Source organism: Sceloporus occidentalis, unplaced genomic scaffold (assembly GCF_023333645.1).
Source record: "Sceloporus occidentalis isolate IW3139 unplaced genomic scaffold, rSceOcc1.0.p SCAF_7, whole genome shotgun sequence".
Lineage (NCBI taxonomy): Eukaryota > Metazoa > Chordata > Lepidosauria > Squamata > Phrynosomatidae > Sceloporus > Sceloporus occidentalis.
Window position 1 is genome coordinate 14430698 of NW_028316987.1, and position 18479 is coordinate 14449176.

At 41.4% G+C, this 18479-nt stretch overlaps 1 protein-coding gene across 3 annotated transcripts in view; it reads left to right on the top strand.

The window, feature by feature from the left end:
* Window positions 1-18479, top strand: part of FMNL1 (formin like 1) — a 105385-nt gene that overhangs the window by 81864 nt on the left and 5042 nt on the right. For 2 of the 3 annotated variants that reach the window (XM_089532017.1, XM_089532018.1), the window contains 15 exons: window positions 137-247; window positions 3315-3464; window positions 4010-4135; window positions 4915-5176; window positions 5825-6154; window positions 7301-7425; window positions 7513-7715; window positions 8583-8817; window positions 10372-10440; window positions 11837-11917; window positions 12752-12881; window positions 13103-13266; window positions 14490-14591; window positions 14779-14877; window positions 15652-15775. In XM_089532017.1, the coding sequence (XP_089388143.1) occupies window positions 137-247; window positions 3315-3464; window positions 4010-4135; window positions 4915-5176; window positions 5825-6154; window positions 7301-7425; window positions 7513-7715; window positions 8583-8817; window positions 10372-10440; window positions 11837-11917; window positions 12752-12881; window positions 13103-13266; window positions 14490-14591; window positions 14779-14877; window positions 15652-15775 (2311 nt within the window). Of the gene's footprint in view, window positions 1-136; window positions 248-3314; window positions 3465-4009; window positions 4136-4914; window positions 5177-5824; window positions 6155-7300; window positions 7426-7512; window positions 7716-8582; window positions 8818-10371; window positions 10441-11836; window positions 11918-12751; window positions 12882-13102; window positions 13267-14489; window positions 14592-14778; window positions 14878-15651; window positions 15776-17859; window positions 17965-18479 lie in introns of all 3 variants that reach the window. The other variant, XM_089532019.1, reaches the window with a different exon arrangement.

Below are 18479 nucleotides of genomic sequence, written 5' to 3' on the forward strand. Positions count from 1 at the left end.
AAAAGTAATGTATGCTAAGTTAGTCCCAACCCCCCAAAACCTGGTAAAAAAAAATTGTTGAAAGATGTACTTAAATCTCCTAAGGTAATATGCCTTTTATTTGTCTTTTCTCATCATGTGTTCTCTTCCCATCCAGGTAGCTTGCATGCAGTTCATCAACATTGTGGTTCATTCTGTGGAGAACATGAATTTCCGTGTCTTCTTGCAATATGAGTTCACGCAGTTGGGACTGGATGAATATTTAGAGGTGAGAAGAAGGAAGAACACATGCAATGGGGGAGGAGTGTATGTCCATCTTCAGTTGATGTTATTTTAATTAATCTTCATTTCTGTAGCATTTTTATTTGCAAAGTGCTTATCAATTCTAAGATGAGATACATGTAACGTCTAATGAAGAGGATCTTTCAGAAAAGTCTGAATCATATTTCTTACCACCTCCCTCAGGAATTTGCAGTCCTAAATCTTCTGAGAACTGATTTCCCAACCTCTTCCCCAGAAATATACAGTCCTAAATCTACTGATTTAACATAGTTGATTTCTGTTTTGTTAACAAACTTGAATCTGGTTAATTTTATCTGCTGTGTACATGCTTCAGAAGTTTTCTCAAAGAATAAGAAACATTTGAACTTAAATATTTATGGAGAGAGGGAAGTATATTTAAGATATTTCTGTACAGACATCACCTAGCAAAACTATTCCAAAGACATTTATTTCTCAATTCTGTTTTATTTTGCCTCCGCTTTTGATATGAGAAGGAAAAGAGAAAAATCTGTCTCTATCTACTTTCCCCACACTATGCATACTTTTACACACGTCTATTATGTTTCTCTTTATTCACCGTTTTCCTAAGCCAAATTGCTCCAATCAACATGATTTTTCCTCACATGAGAGTTAATGTGATCCTGATCATTTTGGTTATCATTCTTTGTATGTTTTCTAGATTTAAATTTTTTTTAGGTCTATGAAAAGCTTTAGCTTGGGTTAAACTACTGTAATTGAATAAATGAATATCGTACAAGTCAAAATGGGCACTTATCACAAATACAGCAGCAGTTAAATCTAAAATCAGAGTTATTTCTTGAAAAGAAATTGGTTGGATTGAGGCTCTCCAAAAATATGACAGTATGGCACACTGACCTGCTTTGTCCACTTATGACAACATTGATTTTAGATGTAATTGCTGTTGGATTTATGTCAAGTGCATTTATACCAAGTGACTTAAAGGATATTTATTTATTTGGCTACAAATTATTCTGAGGAAAATATTAATTTCTGGACACTGATAGTAGTGGTTCTGGAATGTTTGTGAGAGAGGGATAGAGACGGGGAGAATCACGCTTCTAGGACATATAAAACAAACTATTTTAAATGGAATTTTTAATATGGTTTTGTGATTATATTCATATGGCGTTTTAGGAAAATTTGAAGCCAGCTTCAGCATCACTAATTTAGTCAGGATGCCCATTAATTCAATAGATAATAGTTGAGAGAAAAGGTTACATTCCAAAAAATTAGTTCCAGCTAGTCTTAAAACAGTACCATGCAGTGGGAAACAATCCAAAACACACAGTTATAGGTATGAAGACTTGTGAAATGCCTCCACCAGGTGATCTGGAGAGGCAGGAGAGGATATTGTTGGTCCTCCCCTCCTGCAGTAGTACTGACAGGTAGCAGATGATTCAGAGACTCACCTGGTGTGTAATTTCTGCAGTCTGTTTGTATTCATTTATTATTTGTTTGTTTTAAATTACATCCCACCTCTTTCTCAATATGGGACCCAAGGTGGCTCACAATTTCTGTTAAAGCAAAATACAATTAAAAACAATGAAGGCCTCAAAGGTTTATATGTATGTGTGTGTGTGTGTGTGTGTGTGTGTGTGTGTGTGTGTATATAGAACAATCAATCATAAAAAACCATTAATTTAAAACCATTTTAAAAGGCAGCTAAATATCAATAATGACGACTATTAAAATTACAAACAAAATTACAAATACAACTCGCCCCATTTAAAAGTCCTTCTGCGACAGTTAACACTCAAAAGGTCTGAATATATAGTAAGGACTTTTCCTGACAACAGAAAGGGAGCATAGAAGGGAGCAATCTATTTTTCCATGGGAGGGAATTCCATAGTCTGGGAGTAAAGGTAAAGGTAGTCCCTTGGCAGAAATGTCTAGTCATAAACAACTGTAGGGGGTGGTTTTCATCTCTGTTTCTAAGCCGAAGAGGACTGCTCTGGTGGTCATGTGGCCAACATGACTGTACCGAACACTGTTACTTTCCCACTGAGAAGTAGTACCTATTTATCTACTTGCATTTGGATGCTTTCGAACTGCTAGGTTGGCAGAAGCTGGAACTAGTGAATGGAGCTCAGCCCATCATACAGCACCTGGGCCTCAAACTGCCAACCTGTCAATCTTGCAATCAACAGTCAGCGTCTTAACCACTCGAGACACTGCATCCATACTCTGGGAGTAGCCACCAAAAAAGACTCTGTCCTGTGTCCTTGCCAAAAATGCCTGTTGTGGTGGTGAGACCAAGAGAAAATCCATCCCAGAGGGTCTTAAAATTTGTCTGGGCTCATATTGGAAGATACTGTCTTTGAGATAGTCTGGGCTCAAGCTGTATAGGGCTTTATAGGTCATAACCAGGATTTAGCTGTTTCAAAATGGAATTATTTGTTCCCTTTAATCTGCCCATCAGCAATCTGGCTGCAGAATTTTGAACCCACTGCACCTTAAATCTGCATGCTTCAGATTTAAATCCCTGCTCATTTATTAATCTCTTTGGATGAATACAGGACTGTCATTGCCTCTCAGCCTAAAGTTTCATCTCAGGATTCTCTTCAGGATATGTGTGTGTGTTTGTGTATGAAATAAAATTGCTTTCTTCTTTCAGAGAATTTATGACTGGATTGTATGTATTTGTGCTTTCAAGTCACCTGATGACTTATGATTACCCCATGAGTTTCATAGGGTTTCCTTAGGCAAGGAATCCTCAGAGGTGGTTTTGCCAGTTCAGTTTCCATATATGTTGTCCCTTCCCCAACAATACCATTTTCAGGGAGTACAATAGATACATAAGTTTCAAGTACCACTTAAACATAAATATCCATAAATCTCTTTTCTGAAGAAGAAATATGTTCTGGGCAATCATTTCCTTTCCCTCCCTTGCATTCCTTAAAGGTGCATTTGCAGAAGTTCTCTGCTACATTCCACCCAGCGTAGCCAAAGTTGGTAGTTCTCCTGGGGTGCTTACCAGAGCAAGTCCAGGCCCTTCTTTTAATCCTGATTATATATATTTTTTAACTCATCAGAAGCTGCGCTATTCAGAGAGTGATAAACTGCAGGTGCAGATCCAAGCCTACCTGGACAACATATTCGATGTGGGTGCCCTGTTAGAAGACACAGAAACCAAAAACGCCGTTCTGGAGCATGTGGAGGATCTGCAAGAAGAAGTTGGACAGGTGTGGAGGTTGGCCTAGGCACCCACTTTGGGGTCTTTGGGGACACTGATCACCTAAATTGAATTGGGGAGCACTGTCTCAGTGGATTTAGCTGGGGAAGAAGGTCCTTGCATTTCAGTAACTCACAAAAAGGAGAATAGGTTCCATGACATCTGTGTCTCATGCCTACATTCCACATGCACAGAGCCCACTTACTTGTTTCACCAGGTGTAGCTGCCCATTCTTGCTCCTTTTCAAATCTGGTCATCCCACTTTGATTTCTTTTTTGTTTTGGCCTTCATGAAATTCAGGGCCTGCTCTCTTCTTAAGTAGAGTGAGGAAAATGCTAAGGGATATACAATTGATAGAAGAGCATGTGCAACATGTCCTACTCTGTGCCCCTAAGTTACTGTACTGTTCTCAAGTGTGTGGAGTATGCTGTTTTATCAACAGGATTGAAATAAATTTTAGCTTCCAGTCTGGTTAGCTTTCATACATGGAATTGGGGTGGGGTGCAGCAAAATGTCTCAGGCCAGCTTTGATCAAAATAATGCTCTTCTTCACAGCTCACAGCAAAGCTCCAGGATGCCGAAAACGAGTCTTTGGCCAAGGTTGCTGAGCTAGAGAAACAACTGTGCCAATCACGCCGTGAGCTGGAGGCTTTGAGGGCAAGAACCACAAGTGATGAGCAGGTGAGGCAGAACTAGTGGAAGAGACTGTAGGAGCTGTTGATTAGAACGTTAGGAGAGTCCTGTTGGATCAAATTAAAGATTGATCCAGTCCAGTATCCTGTTTCCAACAGTGGCCAATCAGATGCCTCCAGGAAGCCCACAAGAAGGGATAAAGAACAGAGAAATAAAGTAGAAAAGCCAAATGGTGAAAGAGCTAGTAATGCTGGAAGGGACTGGAGACAAGAATCTCTGTTGTAAGGTTTTATTAGGACCAAAAGTGGAGAGGTGTGAGAAAATTTAATCTTTTGCTGGGGGGAATTGACAAACGTAGCTGTTAACTGACACTTTCATCCCTGGTGGCAGGGGAAGCTGATTGGGTATAAAAGGAAGGAATTCAAATTGATAAAGTTTGGTACTAAGGTGACTATTCTATGTTTCTCTGTTGGTTCTTTGCTTGAAAAACTGTGTGAAGGTGGAATTCATATCACTGTGATTAGCTGGTATTAGATCCACTCTGTGTAAAATTGTTGTGTTCTTTAAAAGGAGGAACATAGAACTTGGAAATTCTGCTTTTTGAGTTACAGTTCCCAGCTTCCCCCAGCCAGCATGGCTAGCCAGAGAACGTTAGAAAAGTTAGAGAATGCTAACCAGTAAAAAGTGAAAAAATTACTGACCTATTCTGGCCCGCATTTGGGAAGAAGTGCAAGGTATCTGGAACCCAGAAATGATCAAAATTCCTAAGGTTTACCATGAAGGTCTAATGATTTTCTGATCTTTCTCTCCCCATTCCTATCTCTCAGAACACAGAGGAACAAGCCAGAAACATAAACAGTCCAAAGGATCCCCCTGTGTTCCAAATGCAGCCATCTCAAGGGGATGGAGAACCCCCATTGCCCTCTGGTTTGGAACGCAAACTTGAGGAATTAGAAGACAAGGGGTTGATCCGGATCCTGCGTGGACCTGATGGAGATGCCATTACAAGCATTGAGGTCATCCCAGTCATTGTGGAAACTACAGCAGCCACCACTATTACTATTGAAGCTCCATCATCAACCAGCACAGGTATGGTGTCCCATGGAAAAAAAGGAGGTAGGCCCTTGTTTTTGTGGCACAGGCTGGCAATCGGAGCAGTCACAGTGAATCCAGCTTCTGCTGGGTTCTGCCACATCTGCAGTGGGGTGTTCATATTTATAATACTCCTCCATATGGAAATAATTCTCAGTACTGAACTAGGTGTATTGGGGGTAAACTGAGGGAGTCAGGAGACCTTTCCACTTAAATAATAGAGGGAAGTTTTATTTATTTTTTTAATCTGATGGAATTTAGATATGCAGGCCTCAATCTATAGTGTGAAATGAAACAGTTCATGAATATATGTGATATCACTTGGCTGTGCTTGTGGTTTGTGTCCTTGAAGTCATGCTTTGAAAATGGGGAATTCTTGGAGCTGTAGTCTTAAAAGTTCATGTTTGGTACTCTGCATTCATGGCATATTATGAGAAGTCTCTGATCATTATAAATATATTTCTTTATACAACACAGGGCCACTCAGATTTAATGTTCTAGAAAGTTCTGTTAGTTGTGATGTGATTGTTTTTACATCTTTACTGGGAAGCTCAAGCTGGAGGTTTGGTTGGTTGTTGTTGTTGTTTAATTCCCCACTCATGTAGAATGAGGAGACAATTATCTCTCTGCTTTTATTTCTTTCAGATGTTCCTTCACCATCTGCATCACCTGTTCCTTCACCTGCTCCAGAAATTCCACCGCCACCTCCCCTGCCCTTCACTCAGGATAACAGTTCTATGATTGCCCAAACATCTCGAGAAGAAGGCTCTCTTGCTCCTCTTCCTCCCCCAGCACCACCCCTTCCTGTGGTCTTTGAGCCTCCACCTGCCCCACCGCTTCCTACAGCTACTACTGCAACCCAGCCGCCGCCGCCGCCACCCCTTCCATCAGTGAATGGTCCAGCTCCTCCTCCTCCCCCTCCCCCTCCCCCCATGGCTGAGGGGGTGAATATACCAGGAATCAGTGTTAGTTCAGGTGAGTTAGTTGTATGTCAGTCAAATTGTATTGCTTTTGGCCAATGGCCTTTGCATAAAACAATACCACAATAACAACAAAGTACATACGGTACATATCATATTTCCAACATCAATCATATGATTATAAAGCAATTTGTGGTTTACAAAACTGAACATATAAAATTTTAAGATATATATATATATATATACACACACACACACACACATATAGAGTGTATGAAATTATTAAATATAATCATCACCTTTACAATTTATGGCTATCTCTGCCATGTATTTCTTCCTGATTTTGGGGCTGTGTTAGATGTATGGTGAATCCTTCATATGCCTGGCTGAGGATTCCAGGCACTTCAAATGTTTAATCATTGTGCATCATTCCTACAGTTGGCATACCAAAAAAAAAGGGAAAAAAGAGAAAGTTGATTTCATCACATGAATTTTAACCAGTGATTTAAATCTACTAAATCTGTTTATGACAGAACCAGGGATGGATAACTTCTAGGTGCATGGGGCTGCATAAGATCCCTCCTCTCCAAGACGTGGAGGATAGCTTCCCTGCCCCCCAGTGATTGGAGGGAAGGAAAGTAGTGACCAGTTCTGTCTACAGAAGCCTTTGTGGGATGTGATTGGCCAGTTAAAGTTATTTTCAGGGGCTGGACCTGTTTTAAGCCTGCGTAGGTTGTACACCTTGAATAGACAATATCTTAAATCTTTATATGCTTACTTAGTTTATACTCTGCTTTCAGTCAGAGCTGCATGAAAGGGAGGATATCTTCCAATTTTAGTTTCACAGCAGTTTGTGCCAAGTGTGAATGAGGCCTTTCTGGTATTTGCATGTCTGAATGTACATTTTAATCCAGATTTTCTTAGACGTGGTCCAGGACCAATTCAGCCATTCTACTGGGTCCAAAGGGTGAAGGTTTTTAAGGGCTAGATATTAATACCCATATTTGTTAGGCAGCCAAAAATCTTAGCCACTACCAGATTGATCACAGCTGTGGATTTCTTCCCCTCTATGTTCAGTTCTCTGTGCTCAAATCTGTAAGAGGGTCCTTCACTGTAGGTAAGCTGGGAAAAAAGTGGAGTCTCTCATTTACAATGGGTGTGATAAATACAAGTTATCACAAACTTTTCTACTTTTCCACAGCTGTTAAGATCAAAAAGCCTATACAGACCAAATTTCGCATGCCTATCTTCAACTGGGTTGCCTTGAAGCCAAACCAGATCAACGGGACAGTCTTCAATGAACTTAATGATGAGAAGGTCCTTCAGGTAGGTCTGGGCTCTTTTGTCCTTCCTCTCTTCATTCCACTTGCCTGCCAACTCAGTGTGATAATTTATGACTTTTTCTTGTCACAGGAGCTGGACATGAATGACTTTGAGGAACAGTTCAAAACAAGAGCACAAGGCCAAAGCCGAGAGCTCAGTGCTATAAAGGTGAAGGCCTCCCAGAAAGCCCCCAGTAAGGTGACACTGATTGAATGTAACCGGGCAAAGAACTTGGCCATCACACTCCGTAAAGGGGGGCTTACCATCGATGGCATCTGCAAGGCCATCCAGACGTGAGTAACAGACTCTGAAGGATTTTTTTTCTTATCAACAGAATTCGCCAGCATGGTGGGCTGAGGAGGTCAAACTTACACAAAACATCTGGAGGGTCAAAAAAACTCCACTCATTTCAGGATGGAGCTCATGTCATTATGACTCCATCTCTGCCAGATGGCCATTCTTGGTGAAAAGACTCTGAAGATAATCCAACTATTTTATACTCAAATCTTCAGTGTATCTAGCTGAGATCTGTCTCTCCATGGCCTTAAGCAAGATCTCTCCCAGGCCTTTTTTTGGAGATCTTTTTTAAGAAGAGAGGCCAGGACCTTCTGTGTGCAAATCATGTGTTTTGCCACAAAGCTATGGTCCCTCCCCATGTTTGACCAACAGAAGAGCTGGACTCAAATTTGGTCATCAATGGCAGGTCTGAGAACACAAGCACAGATCAGCTTATTTCTTGGCCCTTCACTTGAACCTAAGATTTAATTTTCTTTTCGTTTTGATAAAATGATTAATTGCAGCACCATAAATAGCCTTTGAAATATTATTTTAGACAGTGTTAGGAAATCAAAAGCTGGCATTAGTTTCCCCTTTATGGCACAGGGAAAAGGAATGCTGGTGTCACCTTATGATATTCATTTTATAGTATATCCATCCATCCCTTTATTTATACACATCTTTTCCCTGCAAACTAGGACTCAAGATGGCTTATAAAATAGAGAGAATTACAGTAAAGGTGCATATAGTTAAAAATATACAAAAAGTTGACATTAAAACAGTATCGAACTAACAAAAAGATATATAGGAAAACAATTAAGAAAGCCCCGCAATCCTTTCCTGAACAACTGAATACTTCTCTGGCCTGCATTGTTCTCATTCAGGTACGACCTACAATCCCTCAGCCTTGATTTTCTGGAGTTACTGATGCGCTTCATCCCCACGGAATATGAGCTCACAGCAATCCGCAGGTATGAGAAGGAGCAGCGTCCACTGGATGAGCTGTCAGATGAGGACCAGTTCATGATCAAGTTCAGCAAGATTCCCCGACTAGCTGAGCGCATGAACATCATGACCTTCCTAGGCAACTTTGGAGACACTGTACAGCTCCTCCTGCCGGTAAGAGACAGAAGTAGGCAACCATATATGAACTTAGGGTATGAAGATATGTAGGGCATGGGTGGGTGTGCTAGTAGGAAACTCTGCTTGGTCAATCCAGAATTCCTGACTGTTAGTCAAGTTGCCTGGGGCTTCTGGGAGTTGAAGTCCAAAACACCTGGAGAACCAGAGCTTGGGAATCACTTAGCTTTAGCTGATGGCCAAGCAGCTTCTCACAGGTTTCAGGTGTAGAGGTGGATGCAGCAAAGGACACCTAGCCATTCCACATTGCTGGGAAGTTACGAAAATAGACACATATGACATCAAAAATTATAGAAGCAAAAAGCAGTTCTTTTTTTAAAAAAAATTACACAACAATTCCAGAACAGGTGTGACCTTTCTCAGTAGGGAGTCAGCAGTTGCAATATCCTTAAAAGTTTGCAACCATTCTTAACCCATTCCTGATGCTCAGTTGTGGAGGATGAGCTTACTGTGTATGTGCATATGCATGCATGCGCTGAATTGGGAACCCACCTCAATACAGTTGTTGAGATGCATTTATGCTAACACTAGTGGACAACTACCTTGCAGTCAGCCTATGCTAATTTCTAAGACATCTGTAAGTATTGCCAAGTCTCTGTGTGGCATTCTGCCTACTGTTCCACAGGGTATTGGTAGGGGAACACAGAAATGTGTTAAAAGCAAGATAGGAAAGAAGGCAAAGGGACCCACCATTTGTTTTTGCAATGCCATTTGTGGTATCATGAATGGCAAGGCTAGAAATTATTTTTGTTTCCTTGCTCCTAGCAGGACTGATTAGGATCCCTAAGAACTGGAAGCATTATATGTATGCTGTTTGTTTATACAAATATAGATTCTTAATTTGATTATTAAAAAAATGAAGTTTCTTGAAGGAGGAATAGTAGAAATTAAAAGTTATTGAAAGCAATAATAGGGAACTACAGAAAAAGTGATTCTACCTCAACATTAGGAAGAACTTCCTGACAGTAAGAGCTGTTCGACAGTGGAAAACATTTCCTCGGAGTATGGTGGAGTCTCCTCCCTTGGAGATTTTTAAACAGAGGCTGGATGGCCATCTGTCAGGGGTGCTTTGATTCTGTGTTTCTGCATGGCAGGGGGTTGGACTGGATGACCCTTGTGGTCTTTTCCAACTCTGAGTCTATGATTCTAACTCCTGACCTTTAAATGCTGTTGGCCTCCAGTTCCTATCAACCCCAACCAGCGTTGCCAATGGTGAGGGATCAAGGGATCTGCAGTCCAACAACATCCAGAGGGCCACACATTCCCCATTCCTGATCTAATGTTTGGCCATTGGCTTGTTCCCCCATGCTACTCAGTCTCAATATCTGATATTGACTCCATTACACCAAAAAAATTAATTGAAGACTTGCAGTCAGAACTTGGTATCAGAATTCAAATTTTGAAATAAATGTTACCAAATTTAGTGTCAGTGTCAACAGGTGCATTGGATGGGGTGGACATGGGTCTGGAAGCAAAAGACACCAGACAAAGCAGGAGATCTGATTATTTCTCATTTGGCTTTTCCATCTGCAGCAACTGAATGCTGTCATCGCTGCTTCAATGTCAGTCAAGGCTTCTACCAGACTGCGCCAGATTCTGGAGGTGAGGTTCCTTAAAAATCAGGATTGACACCCAGAGTCATTTAGGTTGAAGTTGGGGGGAACGGCTTTTTTGGCACCCAGAGTATGAGTTGAAGTCCAAAACACTAAATCAGTAGCATCCCCAGGTTTTGACCATTGAAACACATCTCCCACACTCCAAAAAACAGAACCAATGGGCCACTTCATCCTCGACCAGAAAGGTCTGATGTTTAGAACATGGAATAATAAAAATACCTGCCCTCACAAGAATTGACACCAATTGTTCCTGCATGAGTCGCTGGTCTGCAGTTTACCCTAGATTAGAAGTGGAACCCTGAAAAGAGATCTGTGAACACTGAGCAAGAAAGCCCAGTTGGGGAATGCTATTCTGCTCTTTCTGTTTAAGGTGAGAGTGAATGAGTGAACCAAATCTAATGCAGAGAAAATAGCAGATTTATTCACCCTCAGCCGAGTGCCTCCTCTGTGGGCCAGGAGCCTTTGCTTTTTTGATTCATTGATTGATTTCTTGCACTGCTCTGCTTTGGTGCGCAGTTTGGAAATTGCAGTACTATAAGGACACAAGATCTGCTGGACCAGATCAAAGACAGCACCCTGTTTCTCATAGTAGCCAGCCTGGTATCCTTGGGAAGACTATAAAAAGTGCACAAAGGCAGTAGCATTTTTCTACTATTGTTCCCCAGCAATTGATATTCACAGATATGGTCGTTTCTGGTGTTAGTTCATGAGCATCATGGCTAGTAGCCACTGATAGCCTTATCCTCAGTGGATTTGTCCAATCCCCTTTTAAAGCCAGGTGGATTTATCTAATTACCTCATTGTGCAGGGCCTCATCTATGGCTTTCACTAAGCCACTTCAGATGATGTAGTATTGATTCTAACCTGTTGAGCCAAGGAATAAGAATTAGTGGAGAAGAAGGCAGCCAGTCCAACTGCCATCACCAGGAGCTTAAGGACTCCTGCTTTGTCATCAAAATTGTCCATCCCACTGCTTGTTATCATTATTAAGTGATAACAAATGCCTAATTAAGCTCAATATAGTCTTGGTTTGTCTTTTGTTGTTCCCCGAGATGCAAAGAGAGTTATGACTGCAATGATTTCATCATGAACTTGCCTTTAATCTCAGAATGATCTATGAGGGCAGAAATTAACAAGATTATTTTTAATTATTGCTCTAGATTTTCAGTCATGTCTGTTTTAAAAAATACCTCATTGTCACATGGTTTAAATCTTTCCCATTTTGTGAGCCATTCATATGAGATAAGAGGAATTACCTTCACACCTTTTCCACATCTTCCACATGATCTTCTCTGAATCTCCAACAGATCAATTATATAGATCTCACCAGACAGTTCCAGTTGTGTACAATTTATTTAGCTCTCCTGTCTGTTTCTCCATAGATTGTCCTTGCTTTTGGAAATTACCTGAACAGTAGCAAACGGGGAGCTGCCTATGGGTTCCGATTGCAAAGCCTTGATGCGGTAGGTTTGGGGTTGGATGGATGGACAGGGAAGCCTTGGTTTCCATTTATGGGACATCACATAATAGAAACCAAGCAGTATGAACTGGCCTGGCTGTGTCTGTTAATTTATTTTACCACAAAATGACCCAAAAAACCTCCACCAGAAGTGAAAACAAGATAGAGTGAAATATTTCTAAGCTATGGATAAGTGGCAGCTACAGGTATCTCTCTTAGGCATTCCAGAATGGATTATTCCTCTTCACAATGGGAAGAATCTGGTAGAGAATTTAGATTGAAGGAATCAAATCAGCCTTTCCCAGCATTGCCTTTCCCAAGATGGTGTCAGAAAAAGCTGATTCAATTCCTCAGGTTTCCCAAGACAGTGTCAGCATTGTTCCCACCATCACCAGGCACTATGGGGAAGTAGGATCCAAAGTTGAGGTGGATGGTATGATCTAAGGTTGGGTGCTTGGGTGGTGATAGGATCCAAGGTTGATGCAGGCATCAAATTATAGTATGAGTCTAGCCCTAACATCCAGACTGTAGAGCTGGTTGAAGTTCCTGAGTATAGCCTTTATCTTGTGTGATTTGCTAATGCCCTCAACATAATGAGGAAAACTTCTCATGTCTTCTCATGGGCTGAAGTTACTGTTCATGGATATGGATGTTGTAAAGTTAGGTTTATGGACTGTGTGTGCCAGAAAGCCCTAAATGGGGTGCTTGTGGTAAGTGGGCCATGTTAGCAATGTGGGAAGTGGGGAAAGCAATACCAGCAAGAGGAAACAGTTCATGTGGTGTAGGAACTTGGGGACTTAGATTTCTCCTGGTTTACATCTTTTTTTTCTCTCCACAGCTCCTGGATATGAAATCAACAGACCGGAAACAGACGCTACTTCATTACATAGTGCGGGTGATCCAGGAGAAATATTCTGACCTCACAAGTTTCTCCAGTGAACTGCATTTCCTGGACAAAGCAGCAACAGGTATGGAGCTGGTGGGATGCGGTCCAGAGGAGAGCTGTGAGCCACCTTCATGGTGAAAGATGAAGTACTGCTCCTTCTCCTTCGATATAGAATTGTGAAGAGAGAGGAGCAGGAAATTGCATCTGCCCAGCAAAATACAATTTGAAGTTCCCCAAGGGAGACAAATTAATGGGAGACATAACAGCACAGTTGTGATTGCTTCATCTCTTCTTTCCTCATAGTGTCACTAGACAGTGTACTCCAAGATGTGAGAGGGCTACAGCGGGGCATGGAATTAACACGTAAAGAGTTCATGCGTCAAGATGACAGTGCTGTGCTCAAGGATTTCCTCAAGGCCAACACAGAAGTGATGGAGAAGCTACAAGCAGACAGTAAAACTACACAGGTGAGGAAGAGGTTTTATCCAAAAGGGGTTGCCAGTGCAAATGGGGAATACAGAATGAGACTGGGCTTAGAACAGGGGTCTCCAGAATTTCCTGCAGATGGATCTGTTCACTGGACAATAGTCTATGATCCAGATTGTATTTTTCAGCACAAATGAACCCTCAGATTAATAATGTGAAGTAGGTATTGACTGAGATGGTTGCGTGCACATTCCATAAACATACTTAGCATTAATGACATTTTTTCTCACAGATTCTCAGAGCTTTTGAAAACAAATGTAGATTGAAATCAGCTATTGTCATCAGTTGCTCTTTTCTCAGCATTTCAAATAGGACAGGTGAAGGATGGAACTCAGCTATAACAGGCATTGTAAATAGCCACTGTGTTTATTTTGCATACATTGAAGATTTATTTCAGTGACTAGAGGCTGTATTTGTATACATTTATTTCCATTTAATGCTGTCTTAAGGGATGCGGTGGCTGAAGTGGTTAAGACACTGATTCTGTTGATTGCAAGATAGGCAGGTTGACAATTTGAGGCCCGGGTGCCACATGGATGAGCTCCCATCACTAGTCGCAGCTTCTGCCAACCTAGCAGTTCGAAAGCATGCAAATGCAAGTATGCCTAGCTAGAAGGTAAACAGATAGATGATGGAGAAAAATTTAAAAGTTAAGATAGCATTAGGTAAAGTCAAAGGTATTCCCTTTTGACAAGGTCGTCAAGTCGTATTTGACCATAGGAGGTGGTGCTCCTCTCCGTTACTAAGCTGAAGAGCCACTTCATGTTTTACAGGCCATGGAAACCTATGCCATAATTATTGTGTTAGTCTTTAAGAGTCTCCAAGAGAACCAGCATGGTGTAGTGGTTGAGCATTAGATTAGGACTCTGGAAAACAGGATTCAAATCTCCACTCATCCATGAAAACCCACTGGGTGGCCTTGGGCAAGTTACATACTCTCATCCTCGGAGGGAGACAAAGGCAAATCCTGCCAAGAAAACCCCTTGATAGGTTCACCTTAGAGTCACTATAAAATGGAAATGACTTAAAGGCACACAGTAATAAAACTCTTATTTTTACTGATAAAAACAAGCAAACAGAGCAAGCCTTAAGATCAGCCTTGCATTATACACAGGCTCCAAAAGTGAAGATAAAGCAAGGATTTTCTTGGTGACTCAGCTGTTCTGATACTGATGTCTGTGACTTTTGTTGCCTTACTCTGTAGGAGGCCTATGAGGCAACAGTAGAATACTTTGGAGAAAACCCAAAGACCACCCCTCCAACCATGTTCTTCCCCACATTTGTGCGCTTTATTAAGGCATACAAGGTAAGAATCTGATTTCTAATCTGTGGGAATTTAAATCTTTTGTGAGCCATATCTGTGTTAAGGGAAGGAAAAGGAGTGTTGGGAAGAGAAAATCTATTTTGCCAGGGCAAATGTACTGTCAATATTAAGTATTATACTTGTAGTTGCTTAAAGTGGTTTATTTATCTTCCTTCCACACCATAAAAAGAAAGCAGAGGAAGATATCCAATTATGGAAGAAGCAGGAAGCAGCTGCCAAAGAAGAAGAGTTGGATTCCCCCAAGAAAGAGGAGCAGGTGGCACCAAAAGTGAGCCTTTCTCATCCCTTTTTAGAACAATCCTCCTTCCCCTTTAGCAAGTTCAAGAGAGTTCCAGAATTCTATGCTAGGCCATATTTTGCAACTGAATGTAGTGCAAAGCACTAGATCTAAACTTGAACAATAATCCAAATCCAATGTTTGCCAGATTTATTCCAGTAACCAGTTTCTGACAGCAGCTGTTGGTCTTCAGAAGAGGGAAGGTGTGAGAAAAACAGATGAATAAAAGTGGTATTGATTTTGAAAGCCATTTTACAGGACAGCCATAGATGTATAGCCATGCTCTGAATATTATTTAGTTTCAGAACTATTATGATATAAAGTGCAGTGTTATAAAATAGAAGTGGAAACCCTTTTTTCAAGCTGAGGGCTGCAAAAAAAGTTTATGGAAGCTTGGTGGATGAGATTTCTTGATAGTCTGAGAGCAGAGTGAGGGATTCTCTCCCTCCCTTCCTCACCTGGTCAGTTACTGAGTTACTGTTGTTCATGTGAGTTGTTCTCCTTGACCCCTGTTTGTCTTAGCATTCAGAAATATTTATAACTGCTGCTCTTGGGTTTAATGATTTTTAAAGAAATATCTATTAACAAATTAAGAGATGGATAAGCAGCAGTAATAGTGTCTCCCTCTTCATTCAGCAACTTGGACAGTTGCCTCATGATTGGACTGGCCCTGCAAAGAATGGTTGTGCTGGTGGTGGCGGCGGTATGTAAGCATGTGTGTGCCTGTGTGTGTGACCACAGCAATTGTTTCACTTGTCTTCACAGTCTCCCACCCATAAGGCCAAGCGGCAGCAGATGGATCTCATCTCTGAACTGAAGAAGAAGCAGATGGTGAAAGAGCCTCTGATTTATGAGGAGAAGGATGGTGCTATTGAGGACATCATTACGGGTAAGGAGGAGGGTCTGGTTTCTCCAGTGGTCTTGCAAGTTTGTGCAGACCTTCTGTACAGGGTTGATGTGGAAGATGGGCCATACTTATTGAAAGCAAATGCAAGTTTAGCACAGTTGTAGAAGTAGTCCACGATCTAGAACTGCATGCCTGATTTCCATGGTTATAATTATGGTCCTTCTAGACAATGACATACTGATGCAGATTTTTATTTATAATGGCCAGAATTCTTTATTATTTACTTAGTGACATAACCACCTTAGTTATGAAGCTAAGTAGTGTCTCCCAGCCCTACCTCCCAACCCTCATTTAGTGGGCAGTATCCACTGCAAGTGACGGGTCTGTTCCCTGTTGTTCAGGAAGCAGCTGGCTGATATTTGCGCACACACATATTTGCACACACAATGATCTTCAGTGTGACAGCCAGAAACAGAGTCCCTCTCATTCCAGAGATCACTTGTGGGAGGGTAGAAACATCAGTGAGCTACTTCCCAATCAACAAAAGGAACAGCCCCCTGCTGTTTCCAGTGGCTGCTGCCTGGTATGTGAGGATTGGGAGTTTTTCACGGTCTCTACATATTCCCTAATATTAAGGGATCATGAATATGAACTAGTCACAAAGAAGTAACTCTAGATTATGCATTTGTAACTGCATTGGTGATTTCCATCCAGTCATTTTTATCCCATCAAATCCAGCTATCAGGAGGGCAGAGCAGAATAAATGCAGCAATTGAAAGCTGCACATTGTCTTTGCTTCATGTATTTAGTATAGTCACATTTGTCTTTAGTTACATTTCTGCTCAGAAATTCATATGTTGGCCAGAGTATAATCAGCATATTAAAACCAAGCAATCAGAACACTATGAAATAACTCAAAAGAGAGGGTTTTTAAAAAAGAAAATCTATTACTAATAAATTATCATGGGTGAGTGGACTGGATCCAGATTTAGACATGTAGAACTGGACCAACGGTTGCAGAAGTTCCCTCCTGTGCTTTTCCAGGTGAGCACCTATAAATTCTTGAAAATGCCTGGCAAAGGGTTAGAGGACTCTGTTGAATGAAGTAGATTGTGATGTGGCCAGATATGGGAGAATCCTATCAAAGTAGGTAGATGATCCTTCCACAAGAGGAGCTCCACTCAAAAAAGGCATACTTTCCAATTTTCTGGGATCCCCCCCCCCCAAAGTTTACATCATTCAGCAGTGTCTCCTTATAAACTCACATCACATTTTGTGAAAGACACACATACAACACAATGCAATGCTGAGCAGAACTTGTCTGGAGGGATGTTTCTGCCACCACCCAGCACCTTGTTTTGGCAGGGTTTCACAGAATATACCTCTCTTATGCCTCTCCACCTTTCTGCATTCAAACTCTTCTGCTTTTACTAATCATTGCAAGATACACTAAGCATGCCCATGTCTCTTCCTCTCCAGGATTCTTGAAAGCCATGTCTACTCTAGAAACCTAAACTGGTTTAATAGCTGTTCTTTCTTTCCATTAAAGTGTAGGAATTAGTTTTGTGCCTGGTTCTTTCATCTCACTGGGGTGGTGAAGCCACTCCATGATTTGGATAGCTTTAAAGGAGCTCTTCAAATTGCTGAACTTACATAAGAATAAAGATCAGAATCTTGGACAGCACCATTAAGGCCTATTCTGAAACCTGGGTTCACGTCCGCACTGACATGGGAGCCACCAGCCACCACTGGAGAATCTGACAATCTTTTAAGAGAGGCTTACCTGTACTCTTGCTCAACTACAATTCCCAGGATTCTTTGGGGTCAGGGGGGAACCATATAGCCCTCCAGATTGTAATCAATTTGTTTTCAGCATTCCTTATGCAACTATGCTGATGGGAGTTGCAGTCCAACATCTGGAAGGCTATGTGATTCCCACTCCTGCTTTAGGGGATGCCACAACAGATAAATTGGTATGACTGTGCATACCATTAGAGAGCCTTTGCATCCTTGAAGAGACTACCTGCTTGTCTGCTCTGGAACTTCATTGCCTACTGCTCTTCCTTTTTCTCTCTTTTCCCTTTTCTTGTTCTCCTTGGGGTTTCCTGCACCTGTTTTTGCTTCAGCTCTGAAGACTGTTCCTTTCACTGCTCGGACAGGCAAACGCTCCTCGCGTCTCTTCTGTGATGCCAGCTTCAATGAAGAGAGCCCCCTGTAGCTTGTGGCTCTAGGTATCTAGGGCAGGGCTGGATTTGCTGGTGGTGAGGGAGGTGGCTGGCTGGCAGAGACTTGTGGCATGAGAAGACTAACCCCTGACAATGTTGGATTAATCCCTGTGATAACCAGTGTGCCACTCGACTCTTCTCTGGAACTTCAGGGTGGAGGGGAGCAGAGCTTGGAATGTTCTTTTAAAAATAATTAATTCTTCTTATCCCTGATTGATGGTCGATGAATCATTCATTTTTAACCACATTTGTGAAGCAACTCATTGCATTGCTTGGTTTTTTTAAATTATTGTTAGACCTATTTGTTTAATGCTTGATAACAAAATGACAAACTTGAGAAATTCCTGTCAAAGACACTCTTAAAGTACCCTTCTAAAGTATCTCTTAAAGCGAAGTCGAAGGCTTTCATGGCCGGCATCTATAGTTTTTCGTGGGTTTTTCGGACTATGAGGCCATGTTCTAGAAGAGTTTATTCCTGACGTTTTGCTGGCATCTGTGGCTGTCATGGAGGTGAGTGGGGT